We start from the raw sequence: 22,439 nt of genomic DNA, 5'->3' as shown, positions 1-22,439 counted from the left end.
CCGACCCCGACCCCGACCCCAAGGCAAAGCGAAGGCCCCGCACACCAGGCGGCGCGGTCCCCGCGCATCCCGCGGCACGGCAGCAGCGCTCCCGCCCGCCGCTGCCCCGGCTGCGGGGCGTCCAGCCCGGCGGCGCCCCCGGGCAAACGCCGGGGCCGGGCACCGGTACCGGCGGGGCGCCCGCCAGGACGGCGGCGGCGGCAGGAGCAGCGGCGCCGCGGCCGCGCAGCGGGACGGCCCCGCCACTCGCCTCCACGTGCGCCCGGCGCCGCCGGGAGGGGAGCGCGGTTCCGCGGCGGGGCCGCCCGCACCGCGCCCAGCCCGGCCGAGCCCAGCCCGGTGCCCCCGGCGCGGCGGGACCCTCCCGGCGTGACTTTGACCGCGCGCCGCGGCGGCACGTGTCTCGTCCTCCACCGGGGGCAGCACCGGCGGCACCGAGCGACCCTCCGGTATCCGCCGGGGCTTCTTCCTGAAGAAGAGCCCCTCCCCGCCGCCCGTTACCTCAGTTGCTTTTGCTCCAGCTTGAGCTTCTTGGCTTGTGGCTCCCCCGCTGCCATCTTCGCGCTGGGCGGCGTGCGGCGCGCTCCCCTCACCTCGGCCCGCCCGCCAGCCCCGGCCCGCCCCGCCGACCGCGCCGGCACCGCCACTGGGGGGCGGGGGCGGCGGGGCGGGCGGCCGCGCCGGGCGCCTGACGGGGAGGGGAGGCCGCGCCGCCCGCCGCTCCTACCCAGCGGTGCGCTGCCGCGCCGCCCGCCCGGGTGGCTTCAGCGCCTGGAGGCAGCCCCTGCCCGCCGCCGAGGCTGAGGGGCGCCGGCGGGCGGTGGGCGGCTGGCCGCGGCAGCGGGGCTGGCGGGGCTGGGGGGCGCCCGTTATTCGCCACTCAGCGCAGGCAGCGCCCCGGCCGCCCGCGCCTCCGCCGGGGGGCGGCCCCGCGCGCTGCCGGGCCTCGCCGCCATCTTGGCCGCTGCCCCGCGAGCGGGACGGGCCGAGCCGGGCCGGGGCGAGCGGGCCGCACCGGGCCGGGGGAGGTACGTGGGGCTTGGGGGGGCCCTGGCCGCTGAGGGAGGCCTCACCGGGGGGCGTTGGTTTCCGCGTTCGGGGGAAGCGGCGGTCGTCGCGGTGGGGCGGGCCTCGGCGGGAGCCGCCTGTGCCCGGCCCCGTGCGCAGCCGCCGGCAGTTCTGGGTGGCTGGAGTCGGACAGGGGTGACATGCCTGTAAGCACTGGTAGCGGGAGACTGCCCCGTAAATCCGAGACTTGTCGTCTTACTTGCGTCCATTTCCGTTGTTCGGTGTCCATTTAAATACAAAATTATTTCCGTGTTTGAATAAAAAACCTGTTTTTCTGGGCTCTGGTGCGTGTGCAGCACAGCACGGCTTGCGGTGGAGCGAAGGCCCGGCCGGTGCCTGTCCGAGCTGTGGGTGTGCGGGGTCTCGGCGTGACGGTCGGGTGAGGAAGCGGCTGGCCTGCCTTCTGCCCAGGGGTCTCCTCGGATCAGTATCCCAGCCCCACGGGGATCTACGCAGGTTACTCTCTAAAATGATAAGCAGTGATGAGAAAGAGGGATTACGCACAGGGAGGTCATTTGGTTTAGTTTTTAGGGGAGATGGCACAGGGCCTGCAGGAGTGATGATGCAGGAACTGCCGTTCAAGGCTATATGCAAAAGCCACACCGGGAGGGGCAGGGGGGGCTGCAGGAGGGGTAGCACCCAGGTCACCTGAATCTTTCTTCAGCAGCATTGCTGCAAACATGGTGGTTCAGACCATGCTGTACTTGCTTAATTAGCAAGGGGCCCTGTGAGTGTAGATTTGCATAATATGCGCTGGAAATTAATCCGTTATCATCTACCACTGTGCGTTGCACATCGCTTCTGCCCTGTTCAGTACCTAACAGGGTAATTGAGTGGAGGTTGTCACTGCTTTTGTTTTGTTTCCGTACTAATCTGCTTTGAAGTAGCAATGCACTTGCCATCTTTTTAGTATGATGAATGATTTGTACCCATTAGACGTTGATCAAACTGGAGGAATATCTTCACTTTTAAATGTAGCTATCGTATAAACAACCAGGCAAAAAATCATACTTGAATAATGAAAATTCGTGTTCATAGGAGGCAGACTGCAGTATGGGAGAGGAAAAGCTATTTTGCAAGAAAAGCACAAGCAAATTAAATTACTCATGCAAGAGGTAAAATGATGGAAGCAATGTTTTACAAAAGAACTGACTATGCCAACCATGAGAATGATTCAGCTGGCAGTTCCCAGCAGGTTTGAATTGTATATAGCTTCTCATTTATTAAAAAAAAAAAAAAAAATCTGAATGTTATTTCACTGTAAATGTCTAGGATTTAATCTGTGGTGTGTTGAGTGCTAAATCAAAAACACAAGCAAACCTGGTTTTGGAAAAAACAGAAATATTGGACAAGCAGATTCTTTCCTGTCTGTGTGCACATACCTGAAAATTCCTTGCAGCTGGCAAATTAAACATTAAGACCACCCCATGCCCTCTAGTGCTTAATTTTGCTGTCCTTGTCCAGAAACGAAATTTCCTGTTGTGCAAAATAGCTGTGCACCAGCTAAGTCCCAGTTGCTCTTTCAAACAAAGCTCTCCTTACAAGCAGTTCTGCATTAAGAATCTTAAATAGAAACCTTCTCATGAAGATTCATGAAAAAGAAATTGAAGTCCTTGAGGTAGAGAGGTCTGAACAGCAGGTGACAAGTGGCAGCTGTACTTCATGGCTGTAATAATAGGAAGAAACCAAATGAAACCTTTTTAAAATGTTAAGTTCCTTCCTCTTGTTTCCCTTTTATTTTCCCCCAACTTACAGCTTCCCATATAGCTTTCAAAACTTAGTTAATACACAGAAAATAAGTGAAATTTTTCTATGCTTATTCAGCGTAATGCATGAGAGGATGCTTTTTAACAGGAACTTCTTAGAAGATTCTTTAAGACTTAGTATTCAGGCGCCTGATTTTACTCATAGAGGATGGAAGAATTAAAGAGTGCTGCCCAGCTCTCTTCGCGTGGAAGAGAAGGGAGGTAAAAATGGTTATATGCCTTCTTTTTACCATCTGCGTTTGGACTAGTTGTGGCGGAGTGCACACACATTAGTAAGAGCTATCGTTTACAGCAGGGTTCCAGTGATACTTGTTGGCTCTGATCTAGTATTTCAGTAGTGCATGGCTCTTTGGCGCTGTGCTTGTCCTTTCTGGAACCTCGAGTGCCTCTTAAAATAGAGCCTGTGAAAAAGAGCGGTATAAAGCTGGTAGCACTGTCGCTCCAGCCCATCAGACCTACTGGAGCAGTGAATTGGGAGAACACAATGGAAAACACCTTCCCAAAGAACTACTGAGATGAGGCTTTTATATCCTATGATCAAATCCTGCTGCCTTGGCCGTTCAGAGTTCTCCATAGTTTGGCTGGACTATGAGCCTAATTATCAGTCTGTTCCTGAAAATCCCATTGACAGTAAATGCATGACAAGATATTCATCTTACCTGTGTCCATTTGGTCCTCTCCATCTATTCAGTACTGCTTTCAGAGAGTGAATTTCTTAAGTGGTCCCTTAGTAGTCCTAAAGTGGCTCATTTGGATGTAAATTGTGTTAGAAATGTTCCATCTTCATGTAAAAATGTAGTTTTAGCAATGAATTTTTAATTGGTTTGGTGGGTTTTTTTCCTAAGAAACTCTTGCTTTTTCAGCTTTTACAGTGAAGCTTTCTGTTCTTGCGGGTCCCAAAGGGAACTGCAGTTATTCAAGATCTGATATTGTTCTGTTGGCAAGAGATGGAACTATCTTGCCAGCAATTAGAAGATTTATACTGCAACTAAATTGAACAGAGGCTCCATGCAAATGTATTATTGGAAAGCTCATCAGTCAGTAGATGAAATGCTGCACAAATTCTTATGCAGGCTGTGATTGTTATTGGTAAAAGCATGGAGGAAGATGGAAATTTTGTAAAGGATACCAAACAATGATTTAAGACAACTTCAGAGTATTCTCAAAAGACTACTTCCTTTTAAAAACAATTCCAGAAAGTTACTAACAGTGTTTTAAATGAGCGTAAAGATAAATAAATGTATACTGAGCATCTAGGAAGCAAAGTGTTTAGTCTTTAATAGGGATGATCTTGCTGATAAAATACGCATCTGAGTAGTTCTACAGACACATGCAGTTCATGGTGTTATGTTAGAGTTGATTTGATTATGGGAGTTTTGCTTGACTAACAGAGAGGGACACCAGGCAGTTCTTAAGAAGGGCTGCAAAAGTGTTTTTACTTAATGTACAGATACCTAAGCAGTGGGTATCTTATAAGTAAAAAGATTAATGACACTTGAGCAGCAGCAGCAAGATATGCTTGCAATGATAGGAGCCTTACAAAAACTGTGAAATTACAGAACATTCACATTATAGTAAGATCTGAAACTTCCAGGTATATCAGTTTGAATCACAGCCTCTAATGTTGGGTCAGGTTGGTCCAGCCAGTTATACATATGTTCAGAGCTGCCATGTTGGCTGTCTGGAAAATGTCATTCAAGTATTTAATAGGACTTCCCTTCAGTAGGTTTGCTGTTTTAAGAGCCAGTGAATGGGGCTGGGGAGGTGGGGAGCAAAGGTTGTCTAGTTTTGCCACATCTGTGGCACATTTTTGACACATCTTGAATTTATAGGAAAAAGCTAAACTACCGACCAGCTGGTTGTGACAAAAATACTAGCGTTAAAATAGAAATAGCACAGCCTATTTTAGCTTATTTGTTTCTCCAGATTACTTTAAGCATTTGATTATTTTCCATTCGCTTGTCACTAGAAGTTCATTTCCACAAATACATAACAGAGGCTCAGACAGTCCACCCCCACTAATCCTTCCACCCTTCAGAGCAGCTATGCCAAATGCAGGGAACATGGAAGCTGTGGAATACTTTCCCAGTGATGGTCCCATTTTGAGCTGTTTTCAGTAATTATTACTAGCTCTAAAGGGCATTGCAGAGGTCAGTGATAAATTCCTCACTTCCTGGTTTTCAGAGCTTTGACTGTAACTCAGCTCAGTGTTATGGAAAAGCAGCTGGTAACAGTATTTCTGCATTAATTACATTTTAAAGTACTTAATTGTAGCTAAGGACAAGCATGTGCAATCAGTCTTTTTCCCATGCTCGCAGCCTCTCCCTCTTGCCAATGAGCTCCACTTTTGTCTTGTGAGCCTGCTGTGACTTCAGTCCAGATGTTTCTGTGCCAAGAGATTGAAAAAATAGGAACATTGCAAAATCCAGATTTAGTCAAAAGAAAAGACATAGACTTGGAAACAGCATATTGAAGGCGCCTTAGTTAAAATATTTAGTTCTTCTGTGAGGACTTCAAATTCTGGTAGGATGGAAATGACTGCAAAGAATCACGTGGAGTTTCGTGTGTCAGAGCAAGGATGGGAAGTCTGTGAGAAGAAGCTGCAAAACCTCTGCTGGGCTGCTAGTTGCTGCAGTGCCTGTAAGATGCCTTGCAGTCAGGCAGTAGTATGGAAGGCTGTCAGCCTACTAAAAATGAGCTTGAATGGCTTCCTCTGGGCTAGAGATGCAAATAATAATCCATGTACATCTTCAGTCTGCTTCTTAGGTAGGCCTAAAAGCAGAGAAATGGGAGGCATGTACTTTTGAAATAGTCCTAGAAGCACACCTTCAGTATTTTACATAGAGTGGTTTTATGCTGCCATCTCAAAGTGGTCCATTTGTACGCTGCTGCACAGGTACTCTCTCACGATTCTTAAATTTTGGTGGTGTGCTTTTGCTACTGTTTTTTTAAACTTATGAACTTTGCTTCAAGACCTTTACCCTCAAAGTGCTGCAGCTGTTAACATGCTTTGCTGTTTGGCCACAAGTATTAACTTGACCTATTGGTGTGAGGAATCTTACTGTTACTAGATTGATTTCTTATGTTCAGCATTTTTTAATCTTTTTTTCTTTGCAAATCTAATGTTCTGATGAGACAGAAGAGGGTAGGGTGCTGCGAAATGAATTCAGGGATGTCTACGTGTCTGAAATGAAATCTGGCACTCAAAAATAGAGCAGCAGGGAAATCTTCAGTATTGGGAGCACTGTAAGTAATTTTTGTTAAATAATAGCTTACATAAGATATTTTTGTAGTAGTACTAATTGTAAGATATCTAACATGAAATCCATCTTTAATTGGCTGGTGCCAATTGCTTGACAGTGTGTGGGATAAATCAAATTACTTAGTCTTGCGTATAATAGACTTATGTCCCCACTGCTATACGAGCTTCTTTATTATAGACAGCACTGGGAAGCATACAGGCTGAGCTGCCCATTGACTGATAGGGCAGGGCTTGTGCCCATGGGTCTGCCTGCTCTGTACTTAAGCTGCAAGGAGAGAGCTTTGATTTTCCAGAGCACTTCAAATTAGCAGCAAATTAGTGTACTGCTAAAACTTGTGAAGGGGGAAAGGAGTATGTGAGGGGTTTTGAAGGGAACTCTTATGCTAGAAGCAGAATAATTATGTATCATGGGAAATCCTGTAATCCCTGTCTTCCTACCCAGAAAACAGGGTAGGCAGCTAGGTGGGATTTTACTGCTTGGTTTCCACAGATACTGTAAAGCTGTAATCTGCCAAGCACGGCCCCCTGGATCAGTTTGCTACTTACTCCAGTTCACCATGAAGCCACACAAACACTCATATGAACACAGCCATTACCTGGGCAGCTTGGGGCAGATGACTAGGGGCAATGGTCCAACACTACCGCCCTTTCTGCTTACCCATGCCCTCCCTCGATTGCATATCAAGTCATGGTCTAATATCCTAAGTGGAACTTACGGCAAAAGAAGAGGCCCTGCTAAGACACCCATTTCATGTGCCAGGAGCTTGCTGCGGACACAGTAGAACAAAGTGGCTGTATTTAGGTGGCGATTATGTTGGCCTGCTGCATGGCTGTACTTGTTAAATGTATATTGTTACAAATGCAATCGTTTCTGATCAATAGAATCTGTATGAGCGTTAACAGCAGGACAACTGCTAGGGCTTAAAAACACTCTGTCACACATATCTGATATACTTTGTCAGAGTACCATCCGAAGCTGCCTGCAGTCCAATATAGTGTCTCCACAGTGGGCTGTAGATCAAGTCCTCTGGAAACGGAGTCTGAAGCAACGGTGCTGCTTGTACTGAAACCCTCCTGTGCAGCTTTGTGTGCATTTACTAGGAATTGGGTCTTATATTTGTTAACAGATATGCTATTGTATCCATATTAAAATGTACAGAGAACTATTCTAAGCTTTATAGCTGATCACCTTCATATGTTTGGGCTGCCTTGGTGTGGAACAATACTGACATTCAGTGGTTGATTATACTTGCCACCGTTGTGTGACTATCCCGGAGATTTTAGAGGGTTTTAATGTTGAGCGCTAGCTAAATTCAGAACATGTTTAGTTGAACTGGATTAAAGCAATTGTGTCAAGGCTCCTTTATAAGAATGCTGTGCTCACCGTATTAAAATTGTCTGGTTTTTTAACAAACTAAATAAGAGATTAATTTGGTCCACAAGAGATACAGTAGAAACACGCAATAACACTTTGTAGCTTTGTTTACTTTCCCACTCTTAAGCAAACTGGCAATCACAGTTTCCAAAAGAACTTCCTCTTATATACCATATTGGCTTAGTTGGATTTTTCTGTCCACATTTTGACTATTGGTCTTTTTGTGTCTACCACCAAAGACAGCGTGCTCTTAGCAGGAGGTATCTAAGACCTGGCAAGGCCCCAGTGAAGATGAGCACATTGCTGTCATGCATGTGAAGGAGCAGCTGGAGTTTAGAATTTGAAAAGCTGAATCTTGGCTCCCTTCCCACGTCTTGCTGGCTTAGGTGGAGGGAAATAGCTTGCTAACTACCTTCTTTAGTAGTCCTTTTTCACCTTCTCTGGTGAGCTTTGGACAACATACTTCTGTTTTGTCAAGATCTGCAGAGCCAGACCATTTTTCAGTGTTACAAGTGTGTTGGGAGGTCAGCCTAGAACTCTGGGCAATTTAGATTCAGACACAGCAACAAGAGCTCACTCTGGATGGAGCTAAGTGCTTATTCCAGTATTTTGGAATGAGGCTTAATCATACAGTGTTTGGACTCCTTAAAATCTCCGTGGGACTGGGCCATTTACATCTAGATGCTTCTGTGCCATCTTCACATTTGTGTGCCAGAGTTAACATTAGCAAAGGAGCAAATTTTATCTGCATTTTATGGCATGATCCTGGCCAAACATCCTAAGATTCATGAAAACTATGATAGGTTTTTGGTAGATGTGTTTAGCTTCTCTTGGACATGCAGAGTTGATGGTGGTCTTCCTGTTTCCAGGTATGGATGCCCAGTAACTGTTTGATCTTTTTCCAGTCATGTTTGAATTCCTCCAAAGGCTATATAAACTTCAGTTCAGGATATCTCCGTTGCTATCATCTGCCCATTTCCACCACCTCCTCTGCGTCAGCTGTAGCACTCTCTGGCGATGTAATAACTTGCATCAGGAAGCTGATCTGCCCAGAAACTCCTTTTTCTGTATCAATTTATGGCTGGACTAGTTTCCTAATATAGGTAATTGCAGAGCCACAGACCTGCTCAAATCAATACGTGGAAGGCAAAAAGGATGAATAGCCAGTGGCAGCTTCTTCAAGTACAGAATGAATTTATGCAGGATATAAGTACCAGGTTAACTTCAGCTGGAGGAGCCAGTGCTTGGGTTACAATTTGTTTTGTTTTCTAAGCCTGAGTTTAAACTTGGGCCTTATTTTTGTCAGAGGATGGTTATGCTGCAGGTCAGCCAAAGCATTATATCTGTCTCATGTAAAGGCTAAAGAGATAGATAAACTGAAGTCTGATAGCATTTGTCTCTTCTGTAGATGTGGAGAAGATAGTTTATTCACTTCATTTGAATCAACAACTTAGTTCACTTACTATCTTATTGAAAGTTGAGAAACAGGCTGGGAATTAGTTTTAAAAAAAGGCAGATAAGCTTCTTGTCCCATGAATAAAATGAAGGATCAGTGGCTGAGGCGTGTTATTTGTAAATCTTTAAAGATGTAAGAAAAAACAGTTACATTCCTTATCTGCAGTTCATACTCCCCTTTTTCATAAGTGAGTTAGTTTTTAAGTATAAAACCTTTTATGTAAACATATTTCATGTGTCAAGCACATTTGAGGCAATTTTATTCATTAAATCAGATTTAAACTCCTAGTTTTGTGTACTTTTAATGAATTTCAACCCTTTATCCAAGTGCAGCTTGGCATAGATCATAAGTAAAAGACTAATCAGCCAGCAAATAAAAACCACTTTTCTAGTTCAATAGCTGAGAGCTGACAAACTGAAGAGCTATATCTTTACGATAGCACAATTCTTAGTTATGTGTGTAAATGTTACGCAAAATCCTCTGCCATAGGAAACTTTATGTATAAGTTACCCTTGCATGTTGCCAAACATGTTTAAGTGAGTGCCAACTCACGAGAGTCAGCTTTTCTGTAAGAAATAAATTACAAAAGCCAAATAGGGATGAAAGTGGAAATCAGGGGTGCTAGCTTCCTGCTTACATTGTGATATATGTTAGAGACTTAATCCACTGTGAAATATTTTGTGGTGGAACATTCCTCTAAATAAAGAAAATGCAATTTAAAGAAAAGCAGCAAAACAGATCTTTTTCTTAACTTCACAGTGCATGTTAATAAAGAGTAACCATTGTAAGAAAGGGAATCTGGGAGAAGAAATAATGTCAATCCTCATATCCTTTTGTTTATTTTAACTTCTTTGAATGTGTTTCCAACAGAAAATGATCCACAGCCTGTTTCTTATAAACTGTTCTGGTGATATATTCTTGGAGAAGCACTGGAAGAGCGTTGTGAGCCAATCTGTGTGTGATTATTTCTTTGAAGCTCAGGAGAAAGCAATCGATGTTGAGAATGTGCCTCCTGTCATCTCAACGCCACATCACTACCTCATCAGCATCTATCGGGATAAAATCTTCTTTGTGTCTGTCATACAGACAGAAGTGCCACCACTCTTTGTAATTGAATTTCTGCACCGAGTAGCAGATACTTTCCAGGTCTGTCACCGTTAAATAAGTTTAAAACTGAAATAATTCCAAGGGAATTTTTGTATAAACTTCTTTTAAAGAAAGGTAATAAACCCTCCTGTCAGTGACTTTCCCCTTTGCAATTTTTAAGTCCAGCACTGGTTTATAGAGTACAAAGGAAAAGAAGGTATGTTTTGTGTATTCATTTGGTTTATAGTTATCAGTGCACATGCACTAAAACCCAAATCCCACTTTGTAAATGCTGTCTTTTTTCTGTAAGCTTTTGTACTGTTCACATTACATAGATGAAAGGAAGGAGCATGCAGTCATGAAGCACTCTGTAGGGAGGAAGGCTGTGAAGTGTGAGTCAGTTTTCAACCTGTTTCACAGATGCTGTAAATAAAGGAACCTCTGTGAAGATTGAGCATTGCCAAAAGATAAGTTTCCTTATTTTACAAGAGTCTTCTAACTGAAGATGTATTAATGTTCACAAGTGGGAGAACCTTTGGGACATACAAACTAGTAAACCAGATTACATTAATTTCACTGTTCACACTGTCTTTATTTCTAATTAGGTAATAAATGTAACCTTAACATATGATGCCATCAGACTATAGAAATAGCTAGTCAGTTTAGGCGCTAAAATTCCTTGATATATTGGAGGGTTTCTGTAAGCAAAACAAACAAACTTTTGCAGAGTATTTTAACAGGATAAAAATCCTCTCCTTTGTAATCTCTGATTTGTTTAGGATTACTTCGGTGAATGTTCTGAGACTGCAATTAAAGACAATGTAGTTATTGTGTATGAACTTCTAGAAGAAATGTTAGACAATGGCTTTCCACTGGCAACAGAATCTAACATATTGAAGGAGCTGATTAAGCCTCCTACAATTTTGCGCTCCGTTGTCAACTCCATCACAGGTATGAAAATAAACCATTTTCAGCGGTGACTGGCTGCTTAAAAACAAAGCCCCATCATGCTTCATAGCTAAAAAATAGTATCATATTGGTGTGAATCTGTGAGGCCACTGTCCTGCCACTTCTCACAATTAATTGTTGAATAAAAGCAGCTTCCTCATTATTTGCAGTTTATGCCTGGCCTCTTTGATATCTCCAGTAGCACTGTCTGGTCCAGCCACAGCTGCTGAAGTCCCTCAGGAATAGCAGTTCTCAGCACAGACAGCACATACTGGAGACAGGTGCTCTGGGATTGGTACAGAGCTAGCCCCAAGGCTTGAATAACTGAGGGGCATTGGAGGAGGTTATGCATTTTATAAGAAATCATTATAGAAAGGTATATAACAGATATCTAATAAATCTTTGCTGGCTGGGAGGAGATAGCATGAAGGGAAGCAAACAGCCTGTCCTCAGCCTCCTCCCCGCCCCCACCACCATCAGCACCCATCAAGTTCGGAGCTGGTTTCAGGCTGTTGTAAATGGGTATGTTGCACTGACAGAGCCAAATGTCTGTCAGCTGAGCTGGTGGAATCTGCTTGTCTGGCAAGCGGATGCAAAGGAGGTATGCCATGAGGTGTCACATGGGGTCAGAGATATGTGAGATGTTTGCCTGTACATTGTGTTAGAGAAGGGTAGTAGATGGGCTGCAGGGCCACGCAGAGGTAGTGCTTGGAGGAGCTGGTCTTTGAGGTAGCACATGTGGTTTAATCTTTGAGTATAAATCTCATCAGTTTTGATTTCTGTTTTGGGGGTTTTGGTGTGGTTTTTTTTTTTTTTAAATGTGGTTTTGGATGGTAGTAGTTGTACTTATGAAAAATATCTATGACGTTAATGGACTAGATGCACCACTGTAAGGGGAATTAAGACTCCTGAAGCCAAGGGTTCCAGCATCAAAGCCTGTTGTTTTATGTAAAGCCTTATTAGAATTCCCAAGGAGCCTAAAGCGCCTGTGCAGGGCGGCCTGCATCTTGTCACTGTCACCAGCTCAGCGCTGAGCGGGTGGGAAACGGCAGCCTGAGAGCTCTCCTACCTACCTGGCCTGGCAGCCCAGCCTGTGTAGCGCCGCTGCACCCTGCAAGGCTGCTGAGGGACATTGGGCACGGACACAGCAACTGTTCCCCTTCAGAGATGCAGTGGCATTGAGGAAATGGTTGCAATCGTCCCCCATGTGTTATAGCACCAGGGTGGACTTTAGGGAGGAGTTTTCCTGTGTGAGTTATTTTACTAGCTCAAAAGAATGAAAACTTCTGTTTTCCGCCTGCTAGGAGAGGGCCTACCCAGCAGGTTGTGCAGAAATGATAACCACGGGCCACTAACCTCTCAGTGAAGCTGTCTCACACGGCAGAACATACTATCACATTTGTTGTGCTCAAGGGCACAAGCAAGCGTGAGCTGTGGCCCTGTCCTGAGACCTACTTCTAGCAGAGGGAGTTGTTTCCACTCTACTGGTATTCCAAGATCAGTCACCTAAGCCCCAGAAGTGACAAGTTGGGGGTTTTTTTTTCCTTTTTAAAGAATCATCAGTTTACTTTATAACTAGGTAGCTCAGGAAGCCCTTTTCTCACACTGGATGGTATTAAGAACCAGGAGCCAAGGGTGACAGCAAGGCAGGCAGGGGCAGCAGCTTCACTGTTAAGGAGACCAGAAGTTGAGCCAGTAGGTCAGGATCGGGATCAGATGATAACAGGGTCATCTACAGCTCAGTGATTGCCAGGAAAGTCCGTCATGATGAGACAGGTCAAGCCAGAAAGTCAAGTCTATGGGCCAGGGTCTGGATCGATGTGGCACGTGGTCAGTGTAGATGTGGCTGTCATGTTGCTGCAAGGTAGCTCAGATGGGTACCAAGGGTGAGACCCTCAGCCTAACAACAGCTCCCAAGCAAAGTGGTGGGAGCCCTCCCTAAGGCTTCTTCCAGGTCTTTCTTCATAACAACTCTTATCAGTAAATCAGCCCTGAAGGCAGCCAGCTAAAACTCTTAGGAGAAGGGGGAAGTGTGCGTAAGGCCCTCACAAGGAGCTGTAATGTCTTGAATTGTAGTGATGAAATCCTTTGCAGGATCTAGCCCCACATCTACTCCCACTCAAACCTCTTGCTGGCTTCAGCCTTGCATTTTGCTGTGCAAAATATAGTCTGAAAATGGTAAGTCTGGACATGTGCTTAAAGTGCATTCACATCACGTAATGAATGAAATTTTAGTGGTCCAGGTTCTAGTCTGCAGTTCTTGGGGGCAGATCTTGCTTTGATTCTTAATTTTGGCAGTTGAAACATTCCTCTTGTAATTTATTACTGATTTTGCATTCCTTTTCATTTTTAAGGCAGTAGTAATGTGGGTGACACACTTCCCACTGGACAGTTGTCCAACATTCCTTGGCGCAGAGCAGGGGTAAAATACACAAACAACGAAGCCTACTTTGATGTCATTGAAGAAATTGATGCGATTATAGACAAATCAGGTAAGATGCCTTGCAAACTCATTTTTGTTTGTTGAATGTGTTTATATTTAGCTGCTGATGTTCAGAGAGAATACAGTCCAAGGGCCTTTTTGCGTGTGTTTTATATACATGAATCTGTATCTTAAATAGAAATTACAATTTAAAATGACATGCCTAAATATATTTCTTCAGTTCATCTGAAAATAGCGATATGCTCTAGGCTGCTTCAAGAACATCCACAAGAAATATTCTGTACTTAGATGTTTTCTGTTTGTATATTGATTATCTCTTAAGAGATATAAATGGAAAAAAATAGCTGAAGTTTTATATGTGATGAGAAAATTTTCTTCCATTGTTCCTGCCAATAATTTACTGTAGTCCTCATAGGCCCTCAAATGAGCAAGACAAAAACTTTCATTAGCTTTCTTCTGATAGCAAGACAAAACTTGGTGCAAAATAGCTGGACAGTATTGTTTTCCTTATATATAAACTGGAGCCAGATATTATGAAGCATAATAACACTCCTTTCTTTTCTGTAAATGAAACATAGTATCTTCAAATAGAAAAATCTTTAACCTGAGATTTAACTCTGATGAGGAATCTGATAACTTTTGTGTAAGTGTTGCCAGTGCCAAGAAGTAGAAAAAACTGATCCAAAAAGAAAACACGACGCTGTGGACAGGAGCCTGCTGTTTTGTTCATTATTGGGGCCATCAGTTACTAAAGCTGAAGACTGCATGACACCATTTTGTGGTGGTATGGGACAGGGAGCAAATCTCTGATGTCTTCATTCAATGCTGCTGTTGTAGCAGTAGTCAGTGTTGTTTTGGTTCCATACACCAATTTGGCCACCGTTGAACTGGATAGTCATAAGTAGCTATTGTGCAGCTCTTACTCTCGCCATCTTGAAACTAAAAGAAGGTGGCAATCACAGTCAGAACGCCCTGACGGCTGTGTGACTCTCCTAGCTCAATAGGATTCCTAAGAGCAGTATGAGTGCTTAGTCTGAGGAGTTATAATCAAGACCATGGTCGTATTTCTGTATGTATTTCAAGCCCAGTCAGTGTCCACTGAGTGTTTGAACTTCCTACTGAGGATCCGCTGCAGTAGTCATAGCTACTCTCTTCTGCTGTGATCCCTTGGGGACTAGCAATGCAAGAATCTTTCTTCCTAACCTTCACTAGGACTAAGAAGTAGATACGGTTGCTCCCCTAGAACAGGGATGTTATCTTGTTTCATAGGGATATGGTTAACTGCTTTCATCTGAAACAGGATCCCTTCTTTTCAGGCAAAGTATTAACCCGCAGTTTCTCCTTCTCCTTGACTAGATCAGCAATAGTTTCTACATATCTTCTAAAATAACCTTTGCTTGTAGGGCTAATTAGTCCAGGGTCCTGCTCATGCCTTTCTGTCCTTATAGGGCAGTTAAGGAAATGAGCCTTTCCTGGGTAAGATGCTTGGTATTCTTACTTTGGGTTGGGTTTTGTTTTGGTTTTTTTTGCTATGATTTATTTAACATCAAGTTGAATATGTAAGCCCACTGTTAAACAAGCCATGCTTCTGAAAGCCAAGGTTATCTGGAGCTTTATAGCACAAACTGACTGTGTTTTGATGTTGACTGTTTTGATGTGTTTCAACTTCCCTGCACCACTACGCAACTTGCTAGTTTTCTGGAGACAGGGATGAAAGGAAGGAGGATTCAGAGCTTGCATATTCTGAAATTCTTATTTGCTCATTGCTGGCAACCGGTTCAAGCACATCCAGCCCAAGTCCTGTGTAACAGCTGGCACAAGTAGAATGAGCTGATTTGGGACAAGCTGTTTGCTCTGGCTCACGTATTTTAGCAAGCTGCCCAGGCCACAGGTAGCTGGAATGACCTTTCCTATCTGTGCTTGGCATGTTCTTGAGTGTTGTGCAAATGTCATCTGTGCCCTCTAGCTGCACTTAACAATGTTTGTTAGGCCCTTGATAATAATGTTAAGTGTCTTTTTTTCCACCCCCCCACAGGTTCCACAGTCTTTGCAGAAATCCAAGGTGTTATTGATTCGTGTATTAAGCTCTCAGGAATGCCAGATCTTTCTCTTTCTTTCATGGTAAATTTAGCATATATTTGGGAATTTTAATTGCTCAGGATTTATTTTTCTTAACGATCAGAGTTAAACAATTTTAAGAGTGGAATCACTACTTCATGTGTTACACATATGAAAAATAACAAGTTTTGCATTATGTTGTAGAAGTTGCTGCATTGCTCAGTAGTTTGAATGGCTTTTGTCTGTACATAAAAATAAACTCACAGGAACTGCTGTACCAGGTCAGACCGGGAATCCATCTAGCTCAGTAACGTGTCTCAGATAATGGCTAGGAATGATACTTAAGAGTCTAAGAAATAGGAATTGTGTAGAGTTCAGTAGCTAGTTCAAACTGCTGATACTTGATGAGGTTTCACTTACCACTTTGCCACTACTTACAGAACCCACGGCTGCTGGATGATGTCAGCTTCCATCCATGTATTCGGTTCAAACGCTGGGAGTCTGAGAGAGTCCTTTCATTTATTCCTCCCGATGGGAATTTCAGATTGATCTCCTACCGTGTCAGTTCACAGAAGTACGTTTCCGTTTAGACACACTGGTTCTTCAGATATAGCCTCTACCGCTTTCCACCTGAGTAACTGCAGATTCCTCCTTGTTGTGGGGGGAATTGGCATTGGTGCTAGAATGCATGTTCTCAGGTTTTGTCTCATCTGTTGCTCTGTCCCCACTAAAACAAGAAAACAGTTTTTCAGTGAGCTGCTGATACTCAGCAATCATTTTTCAGTGGGATAAACCACACATGACAGTAACATAGGGCTATTCATTCCTGGTAATCATTGTTGCTGCTAGATGCTTTGTGGCTAAGTCTCTGTATACACAGAGGACTCTGATCTTCGGAAAGAATAAAGCAAAAAAGTCTAAACTGGAGATATTTGCAAACTAAGTCTGATTTGACTGGTGGCTGTTCTGAGAATTGGCTCAGTGAGATTACTTGGAAAAAATAAACAGATGGAGGGAAGGAGATTAGGACAAGTGATTTGGAAGAAAACCTTTTTTTCCTGTGATTCTCTGCTAATAAAATCACTTCAGCAATGATGTTGAAGATCTGAGTATCACTTTTCACTTTTGAAACAAACTGGTTCTAACTTGAATACCTGCCGGAAACACGAGAACTATTTATGAGAAAGGGCTTTATTTTCTCGAGCAGAGAAGTAGCCAGGATGCATTCAGCTACTGTCTTCTCTTTTCAGCTTGGTGGCAATTCCTGTATATGTGAAACACATGATCAGTTTTAAGGAAAATAGTTCTTCAGGAAGATTTGATGTTACCATTGGACCAAAACAGAATATGGGGAAAACAGTAGAAGGAGTTGTCATGACAGTTCACATGCCAAAGGCCGTACTTAACATGAACCTCACTGCTACACAAGGCAGCTATACGTTTGACCCAGTTACTAAAGTAAGTCTTAAGTTTTTATTTATTTAAATATCTAAGACAACATTAGAACAACTCATACATATTGCAGAGCACTGGAGCAGTGTTCACACTTAGCAGAAAACTTTCCCTTCAGCGTATGTTTATGAATTAAAATCTTCTCTTTAAAATTTACTTTTTCAAACTTAGATACACACCGGTTGTGATTTCTGGCTTTATCAGTCTCCTTTCCCTTCCCTTCCCCTCTCCCTTTCCTTCCTCTCTTTTCCCCTGCTCCTTCACCCCCCTAATATTTTTCTTTAGTGGATGCAACAGTATTTTGCTGGTGGTTTCAGCTATGGTATATTTTGCGATCTATGTTCTTTAAAACATACTTATCTGGAGAAAATACAGTAGACTTGAAAATAGGTAGCCAGAAAAACAGGGAGCAGGAGATGAGAAAAACACCTCTTCCAAAAGATCTGCCTGAAGATACACAGGAAGGGTCTGAAAAACTGTATCTTGGGAGTCCTGCTTTCTTGCCTCTGAGTTGGGGTTTGAGGCCTAAATTTCCTAAAGCTCCTGAAGCTTTTTAGTACCCAGAAACCATGTCGCTGAAATGCAGTCTGAGCCAAACCATTCTGCTGGCTCTAACACCCTGCTCTGAGCTTTCTGCTGCCCTTGGAATATCTCAGTCAGCAATTGATTTGAATTGTAAGCGAAAGCTCTCCAAGTAACGTTTTGTTTCAAAAAGAACAGACCTTGATCTTTTAAAAACAAAAACACCAACAAAAACACTTGAAGTCTCCTTTCCTCTCTGCAGAAATAAATTATACTGTGTTTTTATCAAGAGTTGGGATAACTAGGTGGATTGTAACTGCAAAAGTTTGAAGTACGGAGAATTGAGGTTCTTCTGCATTTTTCAACAATTTTCAGTTTATGATAAGAACAAAAATTAAAAACCCCACTCTTGTGGGTGAGTGAAGGGCCAACTTGGTTCCATGTATCTTTAAAGTGTAAGAATCAATGGGAAACTAGTGACCCTTAGGAAAGGGTCTCGCGTGTAAGTTCCTGCGACCTTTGTGCTGGTTATTCTCCTTGCTTCATGGATCTAGCTGACCCAGTCTGACAACAGGAACAATCACCGTTACTGAGGGAACAAGATGCATTAAGTGCACAGACCAACTAAGGAACGCTGACGCAGCAAAAGAAATCCTGAGAAAGAAAAGACAGCATACCTGCAGGAGCCCTAACCTTGCCATCTCCCCGGCCAGTGGGATAATTCTCAGGGCTACCAGGCTACTTTCTGTACCCAGCCTGCAAACTAAAAGCTTGACATGAACTTGACCTCATAGGTTATTTCCTAGAAAGCTACTGCTACTATTCTCTCTTTCCTGACAAGGTGTTAACATGGGACGTTGGCAAAATTACGCCTCAAAAGCTACCGAACCTGAAGGGCGTAGTGAACCTGCAGTCCGGAGCCCCCAAGCCAGAGGAGAATCCAAGTTTAAACATCCAGTTTAAGATACAACAGCTTGCAATTTCAGGTGAGTGGGTGGGTGTTAGGTGAAATTGGTACTGATGGAATGAGTAACAGTAGGAAATGAAGTGGGAAACTGTTAATCTTTTAATTGGAGATGCTGATCTGAAGTCAGCTTCGTCCAAAACGGTAAAGTCCGATTTACCCAAACCTGACCAAGTTACCCTTGCTGGAAGACTCCCTTGCTGGGAATTGTGAATTCCCAATTGTTTTGCTCAAGACAGACTGTGAGAAGTGTACAGAAGAATGGATTTTTCTTTGTTGACTTGTGCGCTCAACATGCAAATTTATCCTTTTAGTGAAGGGTGATGGATGATGATTTAGCCTGCTGCTCTTGACTTCCTTTAGCCTTGTACCACTAAAGCCCTTTCTAGTGGTCAAAAAAACCGCATTAATTTTAAAGTATGCCTTCTTAGTCTTTCCTTCTGGAGCTGGTTAGTTTTTCATCTTCAAAACAATCTGCAAGTAAAATCAGAATGAGGTCCATAGGGTAAGTGCAAAAGCAGATTTAAAGCAGATAAGGCCTCAGTCTGCAAACATGTAAGTCATGCGAGTTGTCCATGTATAAAATGCTTCTGCAAGCAAGCTTTCAGGATTAGGACCCTAACAGCAAAGACTCACATTTGGAAAGAAGGAGGATGACTGAAGGCAGTAGATGAGAATTGGTGGTAGTACATGTAGTACCTATCTCGGTAGGTACCAGGCTATGGTCCTTTTGCTTCCGAGACTACTTTGCTGAGTAAATAATGGTTAGTCCTTGTGTAAGAGCAGAATCCTGCAGTTTCCCCTTAAACTTGCAACCCACTAGTTCAAATCTAGCAAAACACAGTGGATCCAATGGCTGGATGCCAGAGATGATGGACTCGTGAGAAAGCAGGGGACAACCTGAAACTGCCAAGTAATTAACAGCTACTGGCGTTCCTCAATCAATAGCAGAGGGATTGCTGGTCCTTGCAATTATGATTTAGAGTGAAAAGAATTCTAAAACTTGTCCTTTGCTTCATCTGCATTATTGGAAAGAGGTGCAGCGTACAGGAGCTGTGGAAGATAGACTCAGTTGTTCAGTAGTTCATCCCTTGGAAGGAGGATGTTGGCTCACTGAGTAGAACAGAAAAAAGTTGTTGCCGCGCCAGGGCAGCTGTGATGAGGTGACAAGAACGCTCTCTTCTGCCGTTTCAAACCAGATGAACTTGTGAAAGGAAGGAAAATGAACTTCCTAACCGATCTTAGCATGCTTCAAGAAAGCAGGACTTTTAAACAGACTGACATGATTTTAGCATTCTGCTGTTAACTTTGTACTTGCTTTTGTCTTTTCCAGGACTGAAAGTGAATCGCCTAGACATGTATGGAGAAAAATACAAGCCTTTTAAAGGTGTCAAATATATTACAAAAGCAGGAAAATTCCAAGTCAGGACATGAGAAGATGCTCTACTTCCAAGAGGAAATTCACCTTAAAAAAAACTTGACTGCTTAGTGACTTATGTTGCTATTAATTAGGTGCCAATTAATTAATAGACACTGATTAGTTTGGGATCAAAGCATTTGTGCACAGCAGCTCTTAAAATGAAAGCATAGCTTAGTTTTTCTTAATATGGCTTTAAAATAAGGTACTTTTTTTCTAATACACCTTCACTCTTTTTTTACTGAATTGTTGTGCTGGTGAATAGTTTGATACAGGTGATCCACAAAATGTCGCAGACACTACACTGCCAGTCAGATACCAAAGCCCAGAGGCCAAGCACATTATGAAGGCCAGACAGGCCCCTGGAAAGTCTTGTGGTGGCACGTTTTGCTGCTGCAGCCGCCTGGAAAGAAAGCTCAGCTATTCTCACAGCCAGCTGCAAGCTGGCATTCCACAAAGCGTCATGTAATCCCTTCAGAAATAGAGAGCAGCAGTGAGAGGGGCAGGGCTCCCACAGGGGCCTGGGACATAGCAAGTGTCACTCCTGAGAAAAAGCTGCTGATGAAGAAAAAAATAATTTCCTTGTTGTTTACAAGAAATCGCCTTTCTTAAGAAGCATTTGCCTTAATCAGCTTTCGTTTGTGCCGTCTGCAGATGACCTGATAAAAATAACATTCTGCATTAAAGCTGGGAGGTGATTGTTGCTTCAGTAATCCACTTTCTTTCCATTCAATCTCATCACCGCCATCATTTTTTTTAAGAATACAGTTGCAGAGAGTAAGATCTATTTTTTATGTGAAGCCTTTGCTTTGATTTAGATGTTCCACTTGTTCGAAGTGGATGCCACCAGATTTGTGCCATGTGTACATTGGAGCGTAGCTTTTTAGGTAGCACAATAGAAGTGTCAAGTGTATTTAATGGTTGTGTGCTTTAATGTTATGAAATAAAAGGGAACTCTACTGCAAATACATCTTCTCTTGTGAAATGTTCGCGCTATTGTAAACTATTCATGATGCTCTTAGGCAGGAGACGTCTAATATACAATTAAACGATGACTATTTGCTACATCTTTACTGAACTTGATCACTGTGCAGCTATTTAAAGTTTTAGAAAGGGCATTTAGGAGCACGGCAGGTAAGCTCCCTTTCATATTTCTTATTTTTAAATGGAGGACGATTAATGTTTAGGTTATGACATTTCAAAGACACAACAGTGATGATGCAAAGCTGACTGAACTTTTCCTTATACACCAGCATAAACTTGTTATCTCTGTAAACCAATACGTGCTCCACAGTACCCGTCAGGTTTCAAACCATACATTTGGTCAGTACACAGTAGGCTGTGAAACCCAAGTTCAGACTTAAGGAAGAGTGGGATACTGGAGAATCTTTATTTCCCTAACCTGTTTGGCTTACAAATTGATGAATAGGTGCTAACTTTGCTTCAGATGAAGAACAGGAACTGAAGTCATTTGGTAGTCAAAATTTCAAATACTGGGACAAAAAATGATCCAGTCTGAAAAAAAAGGAGGGGGAACCCATCTGAACACTGGCAGCAAGCCAGTACGAAAAGAAATGAGCTTATATTCTCTGTTGGTAACTGGTAATATCACTAGGGTAAACTTGGCCACAGACAACTATTTTGAATTTCTGAAATTACAGTAGATTAGTGTAGATAAAACAGCACTTTTAAGAACCAGCACCTAATAAGAAAGCCTGGCATTCGTGTAGACACAACACTGAAGCTACCAACCTTCTAGTCTACCTTTTTCAACTGGAGAAACATCCATCAATTCATTACTCACCCTACAGTTCTGCTCCATGTTTCAGCAAACGGCATCCTTCAGTTACGGTAATTTTACTAGAAGTCTTGTCTTCATGCAACTGATAATGTCCCAAGCTTAAGTCTGAGTAGCTAGAGCTGCTCTCTGCATTAGCAGCCTGGAATCGCTGCAAGATCTCCTTTCAGAACTGGCACCATTACTGAGATAGAACATAACATAATATCAAAACTGGCTAGCCTTAACAGCAACACTTCCCTTCAGTGCGTTACAGAACAAGCCTTGCCAGCCTTCTGTAACTCGGGCACCAGGGAAGCATGCACAAAGCTGCTGTCTCTGGAAAAGCTTTGATCCATACTTCACAGCACACCACCAGAAGCCACTGTCAACAAGAATTACACTCACCTGGTAGGAAACCACCCTGAGCACGAAGATCGGTTTCGTCAGGGAAATGGTGTTCGTTGTGTGAGGCTTACACCTTTTGCTGCAGGTGGGCTGGCTCCTGCCATTTCTCCAAACACAGGAAACTCAGCTGCCGAATCTGCAGAAGGGGGGACTGTGTTCGTATGCTCCCTGGTAAAAAACCTGCACCAGCACCTGTGTGAGTAGTACAGCTTAAGAAATCAGAGGATGTCATTATTGAGGAATTAGTACTGCCAACTTCTGATCTCCCCTTCCTAGGTGTCCACCTCTGGGAGTGCTGACAAGGGTGATTGTCTCTCGGGTTCTTATCCTCTCTCAGATACGGAGAGAACTGTGTGAACAGTATGAAGTCTGAATTTTACCTATTATTACTAAATCCCAGATGCCTTCCGGCACTGTGGGACTATGTTTGGTCCTAC

General features: G+C 43.5%; 2 protein-coding genes across 4 annotated transcripts in view; one reads left to right on the top strand and one right to left on the bottom strand.

Moving 5' to 3' along the window:
- The window catches only part of ADK (adenosine kinase), a 302,396-nt gene extending 301,830 nt beyond the window's left edge, over positions 1-566 (bottom strand). Inside the window, exon 1 of the mRNA XM_050899225.1 lies at positions 502-566. Coding sequence (XP_050755182.1) covers positions 502-557 — 56 coding nt within the window. The 5' untranslated portion in view covers positions 558-566. The remainder of the gene's footprint in view (positions 1-501) is intronic.
- Positions 567-1,416: 850 nt separating this feature from the next.
- Positions 1,417-20,860, top strand: AP3M1 (adaptor related protein complex 3 subunit mu 1). 3 transcript variants are annotated; one of them, XM_050899025.1, is made up of 10 exons: positions 1,417-1,524; positions 2,923-3,035; positions 9,798-10,073; positions 10,793-10,964; positions 13,316-13,453; positions 15,440-15,525; positions 15,903-16,036; positions 16,713-16,920; positions 18,278-18,422; positions 19,734-20,860. In XM_050899025.1, exons 3-10 carry the CDS (start codon positions 9,801-9,803, stop codon positions 19,832-19,834), a joined length of 1,257 nt encoding a protein of 418 aa, XP_050754982.1. In that variant the 5' UTR covers positions 1,417-1,524; positions 2,923-3,035; positions 9,798-9,800; the 3' UTR covers positions 19,835-20,860. The 3 variants fall into 3 exon arrangements, with proteins under 3 accessions (XP_050754982.1, XP_050754981.1, XP_050754983.1); XM_050899024.1 differs by lacking the exons at positions 1,417-1,524; positions 2,923-3,035 and adding an exon at positions 5,916-6,080; XM_050899026.1 differs by lacking the exons at positions 1,417-1,524; positions 2,923-3,035; positions 18,278-18,422 and adding an exon at positions 5,916-6,080 and having other exon boundaries at positions 19,734-19,802.
- The last annotated feature ends 1,579 nt before the right edge of the window (positions 20,861-22,439 follow it).

This window comes from Gymnogyps californianus, chromosome 6, assembly GCF_018139145.2.
Source record: "Gymnogyps californianus isolate 813 chromosome 6, ASM1813914v2, whole genome shotgun sequence".
NCBI classification, from domain to species: Eukaryota; Metazoa; Chordata; class Aves; order Accipitriformes; family Cathartidae; genus Gymnogyps; species Gymnogyps californianus.
This window is presented reverse-complemented; position numbering and strand designations above follow the sequence as displayed.

Bases quoted from the DNA above. Each gene is read 5' to 3' on its own strand.
- AP3M1 (XM_050899025.1), top strand. From the start codon at position 9,801: ATGATCCACAGCCTGTTTCTTATAAACTGTTCTGGTGATATATTCTTG. The intron at 10,965-13,315 runs GTATGAAAATAA...TTCATTTTTAAG, and splicing joins CGTTGTCAACTCCATCACAG to GCAGTAGTAATGTGGGTGAC. The intron at 18,423-19,733 runs GTGAGTGGGTGG...TGTCTTTTCCAG, and splicing joins ACAACAGCTTGCAATTTCAG to GACTGAAAGTGAATCGCCTA.